Consider the following 12,324-nt stretch of genomic DNA (forward strand, 5'->3'; position numbering starts at 1 on the left):
CCCTGTGTGTGTTTCTGTACAAAATCATCTTGCTAAATATATATTGTAGATTCATTAACAATGAGCTCATGGCCAACAGTGCTGTAACTTATCCCTGAAAGAAACTTATCCAAGACATGTGTCGCCTCTGAAAGGCCCGTCTCAGCTTCTGTGCACTTAGGAACCCGAGAGAGCATTTCAGCACTGCACTCAGGAGCTTTTCTGAACGGGGAAATTACAAAAAATAAAAACATGAAGCAGGGCTCTAGTGTAAAGGACACACAGAGAGCTGAAACAGGATGGCAGACATCTCTTTGTTCGGCCGCGGCTGGGAATGTGCACAGTGAGTGACACAAGGTTTCTGTCCTGGGCCAGGGATGCAGCTCAGTGGTTCTGCCGCCTGCCTCGCAAGCTCAAGGTCCCGAGTTGGGTCCCCAGTACCAAAAAAAAGATTCTGTCCCTCTGAGCATGACCTCAAAAGCGCCATGGGTACTGGTTTTGGAGTTACAAATAAATTTTATCAAGTAGGTAAGCTCACAAGAATGGACCAACTCTGTGTGTGCTGCAGAGGACTGCAGGCGGTGTGGTCATCAAGGAGGAAAAGGGACAGAGGACTTACCACTTCTTCCCCTGTGTTTAAACCCTCAACGTGCACATCACCCTTCCCTGGGGAGCTTTACAACCCCCGCACATGCATCTCCCCTCCTGGGTCAGGCCACTGTGCCGGCAGCAACCCCCAATTTCTGCTTCCTGACGTGGGATGTGCTCCACCCACAGCCTCGCCTTCCTAACCCTGTTGGGAATTCTTAGGTCTTATCCTTACTGGTCTGACATCACCAGAGGAAACAACAAATTTGAGGACAGGTTTTCTGTACGTCCCCGAATCACCAGCCCAAGGGTGACCAACCTAGGGGAGCACTCAGCCATTCATCAAAACCAAGCATGACTTCGGCCCTGGGTGGTGTATGGAGGGATGGCAGTGCATTTAGGGAAGAAACTACCCCTTTAAGGGGACCTAGCTACCAAAAATCAGAAGAGCCACCCCAGGACACCGTGAAAACCCTATAAAATCCCACATGACAATTCGCTCAGTGTCCACTCTGTGCCAACCTTTGGTTACAGGTGTGTAAACTGAGGACACCTCTCATTCTTTTCAGGAGCTCATTTTCCCGTAAAGGCGACCACTCTAACATCCACCTCAAATCCGCAAACACTTTGCCCAAGCTCTGAGCAGACACCACCCTGGCCCCCAGTGGAAGAGCTGCCACAAGTCTGTACCTGATGTGCCTGACGTGAGACAGAAGCATCAAGAGATTGGCCAGGCGGATGGACTGCTGCTGGGAGGAGATGCCGCTCTTGGCGATCACCCAGACCAGGGCGTCTGTCACCGCGTTGAGCAGGTGAGTCAGCTTCCGGCTGCTCTCTACCTCCTGGGTCGCCGCAGCCAGAGGGTACATACCTGGACAGAGCACGAGAGCCCCGAGTCACTGCTATGGGAAAGGAAACCGACGCAGTGTGCCCGGCAGTTGAGCATGCCCACCTTCTCCGGGACGGGGGCCACACTCAGCTCAGCTGTTCTGACTTCGGCACCCGTGGTGAGGTCTTACGAGCGAGGCTCTAGCTCTGAGGGGCTTCTGCTCAAGACTCAGCCCCACCACTGAGCCGCAAGGAAAGCCTGGCTGAATGCTGGGCAGATGAACGACCTCTCACATGCCCACCAGGGCAGAACTGTGGCCATGCCAAAGGAATAGGAGTATGGGTGTGAACGGAGGAACTCCACCCTTAGCCCAAGGGGTCCTCAGCTGTGGGGAGTTTAACTGACGTGGATGCTCTGACAGTTCCCCGATCCACCCGTGTCCACCACCCTGCCCTGCGCTGTTTAATTCTCCTCTGACTCTAGGATCTGAGTCTGTGATTGCGTAATAAAATAACAGCTCAGATGAATTTCCTCCTCTCACCCCTTGGAAGCCCTACTCCCCGAGTCATTTATACAACTGGCTCTTCTTCCAGGCTTTAAATTCCACAGTAGGAATAAATAAATATGTGAGATCAACCAGGGAGCTGTGTTTGACCGTCATGAGAATGAAGGGTGGCTGGTGCTCCGTCAGCCACAGATTTTGTTCGGGCGGTTTTTGCTGTTTTTATTGGCATTTTCAGTTTGACGAAGTTCAACTCAGTTATGGCAAGGGGCACATAGAAGCAATAGTTCCTAGCGCTTTGCCACATCCGAGGGGCCCTCCACAGCCTCCTGTAACGTAGACTCAAAATACAGCAGTCCTACACTGCCTTCCACCCCATCCGCTCACTGCACTTCCCACTGGGCCCCCCACAGCCCCCAGGAGTGACCGTCTCTCCTGTGCAGTGGGAACAAGGGTTCCCCAGGACCCAGTGCATTCCCTGAGCTTCCTCCACACCGCAATCACCTGGCGCAGCGGCGGAGGGACTCGGTCGTCTCCCTGCTCCGTCACACACTTCACCTGGAATCCCACTTCCAACACCTCACCAGGCGACAGGCTGACACAGCTCTGTCTCCCGGTGCAGAACTCTCTCCTCCGCTCTCCATCTTTCCTTCTCTTCCTACTTATATCCGTTTTCCTTGTAGATCACAGCCTGGCCATGGACTTTCTTGCAGAAGCTCCCCTTGACCTCCCTACCACCACATCTGGGAAGAGGTTTGAGTTCTTTCCTGAAACTCCACAGCTGGAAGTCTCCACGGCCCCAGAGCCGCCCTGCCACCCTCAGCACGCTTGGAGCACCCAGACCCCACGTGTGTGTCCTGAATGCTCCTGTAGGTGTCTAGTGTGATGCCTGGCATGGAGAAACATGAAGAATTAGACGAATTCTTTCAAACTTTCACAACTTTTTAACCAGTCACACCATCAAAACTGAAATTTTAGGTATGCACAGGAAATTACTAACTAAAAATACAAATTATGCCAGGTGCACACCTATAAACCCAGCATTCAGGAGGCTGAGGCAAGAGGTTTGCTGTGAGTTCAAGGCCAGCCTCGGTTATACAGTGAGTTCAGGGCCAGCCTGGACTACACAACCCAGACCTTATCGCAAAAAAAAAAAAAAAAAAAAAAAAAAAAAAAAAAAGTTGCTTTTTTTTTCCCCCAAACACAGGGTCTTGCTATGTACTCCAAGAGTGACTCTGAACTCACTATGTAGCCCAGGCTGGTCATGAACTCAAAGGCACCCTCCCTGCCTCATCCTCCTGAGTACTGGGATTATAGGTGTGCACCCCAGCGCCCAGCAAAATTAAATTGCTTTAAGCTTACTTTGCCTAAAATTAACCCTGGCTACATAAACCAGTGCTTTTCTTTTAACTGACAACCTATTCTGCTATATGACACGTATTCTAAGAACTTCTACTGCCATCAGAAAATATTATGTCTTCAGGTTCTAAAAATAAAAACAAAAGTATGTACTTTTACATATCTCATTCATAGTGACAAAAATTGAAATTATAAAAATAAATACTTGGCTGGTAATCAAATGTCCATAGCACTGACTCATAGTTGCCTAAAAGTGGAAGCAGGCCGAATAGCCATCAGCCAATGAATGAAAAAACAAAATATGATCTATCTGCTCAATGGAATATTATTCAGCCATAAAAAGGAATTAGAAAATGTGAGAAAAATGAAAAGATGGAAATAAAGTGTTTGTAAATGGGGAGGGGAGGAGGGGGTGAAGGGAGGGCAGGGACAAGGGGAAAAAATGAGAACCAAGACCTGTCATGTAAAGGTACAAGATCCCAGTAATGAATGTAACTGTACCGTATACCTAGAATGTACCAATAAACTCAATGAGAGACAAAACGAATTAGAGGAGCTGGAGGGATCGCTCGATGGTAGAGGGGTTGTCTAGCATGCACGAAGCCCTGGGTTCAAGCCAGGGCATACACATGCCCATGAAGCTAAGTTAGTACTGAGAGGTGCTACAACACAGATGAACCTTAAAAATACTCTGCTCTGAAATCAGTCACAAAAGACCACATTTCATTTCATCCTACATCTAGAATAGGCAAACTGGAGACACAGGAAGTAGATGAATAGTTGCCTCAGGGTGTAGGCTGGATGGGAGTGGAGATGGATATAAGACTTCTTTTGGGGTGATAAACATGTTCTAAAATTATTTTCAGGGCCGGAGATTTAGCTCAGTGGTTCCATCACCTGCCTCGCAAGCGCAGGATCCCAAGTTCAATCCCCGGTACCAAAAAAAAATTATTTTTATATTGATTACACCAAATATAGTGAATATATTTTGAAAATACTGCATTGTATGCTTTAAGTGGGTGAGTTGTACAGTATATGAATTATGTGCAGTTGTTTTTAAGATAAAAATAATGCCTTGGAACCAAAATGACAGAAACACGGATGCCCCTTAGCAGCATGAGAGCCAGCTCTGTTGAGAGAACGGGCACTGGCTGGTAGGCCGCCAGCTCACAGACCAGCACCACTGCCAGGGATGACTGGATCCTCCACACAGGCCCAGAGCTCACAGCCGGCAAGCAGTGTGAGAGCAGGACCTGCCACGTTCGTTTTCTCTGTGGGGGAAACGTAAATACGAAAAGTCTGAACATTATAAAATTACCCCAGGAAGGAACTGGGCTGAAGAATTCCACCCTACTGCTGGTCAGGAGTGTCCGCTCCTGCTCTTCGGGCAATCACACGCCCTCTCACTGCCCCACACGTGTGACAGAGTGACGGCTAAGAGCCGGGTGCAGGCAGGGGCAGCGGACAAGGCACAGAGCCCCGACAGCCAGACACACGACAAAAATCAACCTACTCCTACCTCCATAGGTAGAGATATCAGGGTTCTTTGTAGAACAAAGTTAAATAAATTACATCTCAAACTATAGAACTCTAGTAAAAAAGATAAGATGTTGGTGCAATGCCCCACACGTACCAAAGAAGGTAAAATAAAACCAAGGACACAGTCCCCCTACCTTACTGCCTGGGAACAGCTGTGTGCTGCTATCAGTACCTGATGGCATTCGGAGAAACACAAACGCCAAGATTGTCACGGGCTCCCTGTTCAAAGCTTTCTTGGCTGAAGTCAAATGAAACAAGTGTTTAATTAAAATTCCAATTACTGACCATAGAAAAAGTTTCCTGGCTTTTGCGAGAGAACGCCAGGGACAGGATATATGTGCTGGTCTAATGAAATAGTACTGCCTGATTTTGACCCTCTATTTCCCTTCATTTAATGAAAGTTCTAACTGGGCATGGTGGCACACATCTGTAATCCCAGCTGCCTCAGAAACTGAGGCAGGAAGATTGCAAGGTTCAGGGCAGCCCAGGGAATTTAGCTAATCTTCTGTCTCAAAGTTTAAAAAAAAAAAAGTGCTGGGGTATAGTTCAGTGCCAAAACCCTGGGTTCAATCTTCAGTGCCACACAAAACAAAACCAACAGGTTTTATCCTTTTTAAATCATAAAACTGTTTTGATAAATAGACCTGTTCTTAATTTAAAGTATTTTTAAAGACTGATAGCAACTACTCACAGGTCAATTCCCTTCTTTCCTAGATTCAGTACTCGCTAATTCGGCAGGAGGGTGATCAGTCTTCAGCCTCCTCCATGGAAGGATGATGTCTAGACTCCTAACCTGTATGTGTGGTCAACTACACCACTCGCATCCTGAACTCACAGAATACTTGAACACCTTAAGGGGTTGGTAAAGGCAACATATTCTGTTGTCTGCACACCCAGAGGCACATCAAAGGCTGAATATTCCAGCCCCTCATCCTGTCCACATGGTGGGAAGGGTCAACACAGAAAAAATTGAAAACCCCCACCCTCCCATAGAGAGGAAGATGTGCCCCTTCCACCGAAGCCCAGAAAGGACCAGACCCTCAATTGTCTGAGGATGTATCTCTATTCTAGAACAAAAGTACTGTATCTTTTTTTTTTTTCTTTTTTTGAGACAGTAGTTCAGGCTGGTCTTGAACTCACTATGTAGCCCAGGCTGGCCTCAAACTCTCAGGAATCATCCTGCCTCAGCCTCCTGAGTGCTGGGATTACAGGTGTGCGCCACCACACCTGGCTGTTTCATTTTTGACATCCTTAGTACTTAGAGGTCACTGACATATACCAAGATCTGAGTTGAAATTTAGTTGGATAAAGCTTATTTTCATTTCACTTGATACTCACTATCAACAGAGACATACAACCCAGAAATATGCAGTTATTTCTAACATAACTACTGACAAACCATGACCTGGCTGCCTGGTGTGCTAATACCAGGGCATCCCCCGCTGAAAGACGAAATCCCAACTGAGCGTGTCTTACCGTCAGGGAAACAGAGGCCTGGCTGAGCTGGAGAGGCATAGGCAGCCCAGCAGCCGCCAAAGAGCAGCCCCTTGGAGACAGGACCCGGAATGTCCTTAGCCTCTGACTTGAGATCTACCCTATTTCTCCTTCCCCCAGGGCCTCCACCCTGTGGTGCACTCCACTCCCTGATTGGTGGTGTATCTTTTCTGTTCAGCCTACAACCTTTTTCTCTTTTCCTGTTTGTTCTCATATTGTTTACAGAGTTATTGAGGTACAACCTATAGCCCTCACATATTTAATGTATCACAACTGGATACATTTTAAGTAAGCATGACTCTCTGTAGGCAGGTTGGAAACATGAGCAAAAAACATTGACTTTTCTTCCACAATGACAAATGTTCTGTCTGGACATTTCCTATTTGCACATCAACTCGATGTAAGCTGGGCCCTTTTTATTTTGTAAGAGCCACTCAGAGTATGTCCTGTCACCGGTCCTCAAAGGGACAGCAGAAATCAAGGATAAACATTTACAAATTCTTTTAGCAACTGAGAATTTAAAAACAGCTGAATGTAATAGTGGTAATGTAATAATATAAACCGGGGCTGATATTTTGCACTTATTTTTGCAATTATTTATTTTTATTACATTTTATAAAAGTAGCTATCTTGGGCCAGGTGTGGTGGCACACGTCTATAATCCTAGCACTCAGGAGGCTGAGACAGGAGGATTGCCACAAGTTCAAGGCCAGCCTGAACTGACCAGCCTGAACTGGCCAGCCTCAAACAGCAAGACCCTGTTTCAAAAAACAAATCAACGACAACCAAAAAAGCAGCTGTGCTGGATTAGATGTGTAGCTCAGTGATTGCCAAGCATGCACATACCCTTGGGTTCAATTCCCAGCAGCATCGGTGGGGAAAAAAGAAAAAAAAAAAGTAGTTGTTTGTAATAAATTGGATATTTAAAAAGAAGCTTCCCTACTGACTGAGAAACACCACTCACTAAAACTAGTGCGGACGTACAAGAGTCTGTGTGGGAGCGAATGAGAAGAGGCTGGGGGAGGGGCGGAGGGGCGGGGATGGACAGGAGGCGGCTTGGGACCTGGGAATGCCCAAGTTCTGCACTGAATTTGGGCTTTAGGAGCAGCTGCTTTGGCTACTTTGAAAGCCGCCAGTAAACCGTGATCTGAAATGCGTACAAAACAATGCATCTCTATTTACTGCAATATTTCTTATAATGATAAAATTTAAATGAACTGGATATTAAAGGCCCATCAATAGAGAAACGGCTGAACAACTTAGCATAATGCCTTCACCTCAAAGACTGAATTAGAGGTAGGGGGCCAAGGATTTAGCTCAGTGGTTCCACTGCCTGCCTCGCAAGTGCAAGGACCCGAGTTCAATCCCTGGTACTAAAAACAAAGGACAAAGGTTGAATTAGATCTTTGTTGGCTTGAAGGAATTTCACAGCATTATGAAAAGTAAAAAAGGAAAAAACAAATATATTTGTATGTAGTGTCCTAATTTTTTTATATTTTCCTAATTTTTAAAAAAGGAAAAAAAAAAGCCTGTGTGTAATTAAAGGCAAAGTATTTTGCTTTTTGTCGTTGTTCAGGTGGTGCCAGGGGTAAAACAATAAAAATTGTTTGTTTTAAGCAATTATAGGAGGTTGGATGGAAGAAGGTGTGATGTCTACCATCCAGCTGTTAAGATTGGTTACTTTGTTTTGGGTGGGAGGGTTAAGAGAAATAAAAAGAAGTCTCTTGCAAAGCATCCACAATTGTGAATGTAACACGCTATACTGTTTGCGTATACACAGTGGCACATGTGTCTTGGATTTGTGTCACATAATATACAGGGGATACCTAGGAAAGTCAAATTAGAGAAGCAAAGATTTACTTTGGCTCGTGGTTTCAGAGATTTTAGTTCACGGTCAGCTGGCTCCATTACTCTTAGGCCTGAGGTAAGGCAGAAACGCCATGGCTCAAAGGCGTGGAGGAGGAAAGCCGCTCACCTCAGGGCAGCCAGAAGGCGGGGAGAGAGCAGTGAGCACAGACCCAGAGAGAGGGCCCACAGGACAAAACCCAGCCTGCAAAGCCACACCCCCAGGGACCGGCCTCCTCCGAGGCCTCCTCCGAGGCCGTGCCTCCCAGTAAGCCCATTCACTGAGGAACTATCCATGGGTTATTCAACTTGATTAAATTAGGGCACTCGTGATGCAGCCACTTCCCAAAGAGCCATGGGTATTTGGGGACACTTCCTACTACTCAAACCACAACCGTGTGCATGCAGCCAGCTCTCTGTAGCCAAGGGTTCCACACGCACAGATCCAATTCACTTTGATTTTCTTTTGTATCAGAAATATCCAGAAAAAACACGGCCATCTGTACTCAACATATATAAACGTTTTTGGTGATTATTCTTTAAATAATACAATGTAGCAACTATATGTACGGTGTTTACAGTGTTTTAAGTATGGGAAGCAATCTAGAAAGGGTTATGAGAGGGTACACGTAGGGTGTATACGGTACCACACCATATTACAGAGGACATGAGCATCTCCGGATGTTGGTATTCGGAGCCCTAGGACCAACACCCCAGAGATAGGAAAGGGCAACTGGAGGGGAGGGAGAGCCAAGAGGGAGAGAAACAGAGAGGGACGCGTTAGCTGTGATAACTGAAGTTATGGTGGTTGTCTTGAAAAAAGGTATTCCTAGTCATTTCTGAGTTCTTCCTTTGTCAGTTCTTTTAAACGTTCAAAAAGGCCAGGTATTATTTATATAGTAAGAAAAAAACGTTCTTATTTCCCAGACACCTTCCTTCCATCCCATTTCTGAAATTAGGTCCCTTCCTCAGGCTCCTGATATATCTGAAGGACTCGGGCCTCAGCTGCTCCCTGTCCCGTCAGCCCTCTGAGTGAAAGTGGGGTGACTTTTCCCAAGTGCTTTTCTGTGCACAACACCCCCCGCCCCGTCTGAACCTCTGCTGTGTCTGCTCTGTGCCCAAAGCAGCCACTTACAACCGTCGGTGCTGCCCGTCACCGCTGCCATTCCCCTCCGTCTCCCCAAGACTCCGAACACCGCGCCTCCTGCAACCCGGCCCGCAATCCCCACCTTCTGCTCTCCTCTCCTGCACTCCCGCAGTTCCCAGGACGTCAGCACAGCACCAAAATGGGATTTTTTTTATTATTACCTGCTCTCTCCCTCTCTCCATTCACTGTGAGCCGTTGGAGGACTGGACTGCACCTTGCCGGTCTTTACTGAATGAATGCATGAATCTATCTATCTATCTGTAAAAGCAGAGCCCAAAACATTAAATATAGATGCGTGTTAACCACGTAAAGTGCCCACCGAAGCCTTTAAAAAAAAAGGTCCAAGGGCAATAAACCACTTTTTAAATTGGCTGCTAGGTGCTCTGCCAATGAATAATGTATACATGTTACAAAAACTTAACCACAGTTTGAACCCCTATGAGACTGAGAAGTCAGAAAGGAAGCCGCCCTCCGCTCTGAAAATCAAACAGAGCTTAGGGCTCGTCCTCACATGAGGCCAGCCTAGGAACGGTGTCTCCCCCACACGACACAGCCCCGCTGGGCGGTTACTTACTGGAGTTGAGCAGGATCATGGCCTTGACACACAGATATTCTTTGTGCTGGAGTTTTAGCTCACGGAACCTTGAAGTTGTTGCCAGGAGCATGTCAAAGATTTCCAGAATTCCTTCTACGCATTTCCCCTCATCCCTACAAAAGTTCATTTGGAAATTTAAGGAACACAACGCTTCCGAGTCAAAAGCAACGAGGAGCATTTTTTTCTTCAGTCTCAAATCTCACCTTGCACATCCTTTGACTACGATGGATTAATAAGGCCACAGCTGACAATAAAAGTTACGAGAACCACCTTCATCTACAAAAGCTCAGGTGGGCTGGGGGCACAGCTCAGCAGCAGAGCACTCACCTCGCACGTCCAATCCCCAGCATTACAATAGGTAAAAATAAATCAAAATTAAAAAGGCACTTCTTATAAATTCTTGGCATAAACATTCAGATCAATACGTAGGCAAAAGTCTATCTCAGAGCTGTATTTTTCCTTCCACCTCCTCACTAAATGTTTTCTCAAAGGAATGTCACTGCTGCTGATTATTTTCAATCTAAAGTACTCCAGCCCTAGCTGGATACAACCCATGCTAGTAAAGTGAGCAGTCCATGTTCCCCCAAGAAGGGTTAAGGTGGAATTCTGAGCATCACAGAAGCAAACACCCCAAGAATAAGCCTTCCTGTCTAGGGCTGCACTCTCACTTTCTGGTGGTCACGTAGCAACGACGAGATAACTAAATGTAATTTGAAATAAGTGACTGCAACACAGAAAGAAATCACAAGTGAAGATGGGTTAGTCAGGAAAAGGTAGACACAGGGACCTGAAAACTTTTGATTTGCTGAAGATATTCTTTTTCTTTTTTTAACATGGGCCCTTGCTACGGTGGCCCAAGCTGGTCTTGAACTCCTAGGATCAGGCAATCCTCCTGCCTCAGCTTCCCACTACAGCCACATGCCTCCACATCCAGCTTGAAAACTTTTATTTTTAGGCAAACATTTTAGACAAAACTTTGAAATGTATAATCAAAGTTCTTTTGAGCATTCCTTACAGAAGTGAATTTTTAAGTATACTTTTGAAGTAAATTCTTTTACTTTCTCTAAAAAATGCTCGCTTTTATTCACTCTAGACAGACACACATTATTCCACCTCACTGCCCTCACTGCCCTCACTGCCTTATCATTGGTTAAAGTCATCGGAGGTCCCTGACAAGAGGCTGGAGATTCTGCCACAAAACCTTCACTGCTTCTGAAAACCTGCAGCACAGAGCAAAGGGCACTCCTAGCGGCAGGGGGTTTCTTGGATCTTGTTTTTGGTCTCTAGTTGCCCCTAAAGGGAGTGTGAGGTCTCCAAGGAACAAGCTGCTCCTCTCCCCTTTCTGCGACCCCTATCCAGAACCTTCCCAGTGACCACGGATTTGGGGGACAGTCTTGCCGAATTCAGATGAACTGACGCTGCTGGGCACCAACAGTTTTGGGGAGCTCTCTCCCCCTAGGTGCTCAGCTAGGATGGCAGCTCCTCAGGATCCTGTGCTCCACAGCCCCACAGACTCACCTCTACAGGGCTGCAAACATGAAAATTCCTTGCTTTGGCAAATCAGCACAGTAGCGTCTGCAAACAAATGCAGCTTTCTGAAGGCATACAGATTAACTGACAAAACACCGGGGACCCTAGTCAGGGGGAAGAGTCTTGGAGGATAAGAGCCCTGCGGAAAGAGTGCCGAAGTCTATAGGAAACCCCAGCCCTCTCCACGTCCCATCTTCCCGCATCCCCTGACCACTTCCTCAGCCCTGGGCTTCAGTAAGGAGGACACCGGCCCTGCATATACACAGCAGGTACACAGGAAACACCTGTTCACTGACTGCCCCTCATGCTGCCAGGTCTAATCTCTCTAATTAATTGGGGACAATTAATTATTAGAAAGTGTAACTGCTGAGCTTGAGAGCATATGGTACTAAGAAGAGCTGATTGTGAAATATCACTTAGGGACAAAAACAAACCCCCACCAACCCCTGTACTGATGGTTTGATAGTTTGACTCCTAGCCCTTCTGCAGGACTCAAAGTCAGAGGTGGGATCATGGATATTTGCATACACACAACACGCACACACCTCCCTGGGTAGGACAGCAAGGAGAGGCATCTGAGATCAACCCTACTTTCCAGAAATTACCGCCTATGCCAAGAATAGTCCCTACATACTGAGATCAGTGCCATTTCCTCATTAAATAAGTGCCGCTTGAAATAAAAGTTCCTAGTTCAAAAGTGGAGACAGTGTTTACTGGACCATCTGAAGCCCTGCTGAATTTATAGTAATCAGCACGTGTACCTCATAAAAAAAAGTGAACTAAACCAGGGATGGCAAAACTTTTAGAGACCAAGCACCCAAACTGCAACCTAAAACCCACTTATTTATTGCAAAGTGTGAACACTGCAGTTAAACCTAAATACTAATGTTTTAGTTTAGAAAAACAACTGCTGTCTG

At 46.4% G+C, this 12,324-nt stretch overlaps 1 protein-coding gene across 2 annotated transcripts in view; it reads right to left on the bottom strand.

The window, feature by feature from the left end:
• The window catches only part of Esr2 (estrogen receptor 2), a 49,861-nt gene that overhangs the window by 4,153 nt on the left and 33,384 nt on the right, over positions 1-12,324 (bottom strand). For both annotated transcript variants that reach the window (XM_019204367.1, XM_010603003.2), the window contains 2 exons: positions 9,857-9,990; positions 1,258-1,438 (listed from right to left, as the gene is read on the bottom strand). In XM_019204367.1, coding sequence (XP_019059912.1) covers positions 1,258-1,438; positions 9,857-9,990 — 315 coding nt within the window. The remainder of the gene's footprint in view (positions 1-1,257; positions 1,439-9,856; positions 9,991-12,324) is intronic.

Source organism: Fukomys damarensis, unplaced genomic scaffold (genome assembly GCF_012274545.1).
Source record: "Fukomys damarensis isolate Sample0158 unplaced genomic scaffold, DMR_v1.0_HiC HiC_scaffold_21, whole genome shotgun sequence".
NCBI lineage: Eukaryota > Metazoa > Chordata > Mammalia > Rodentia > Bathyergidae > Fukomys > Fukomys damarensis.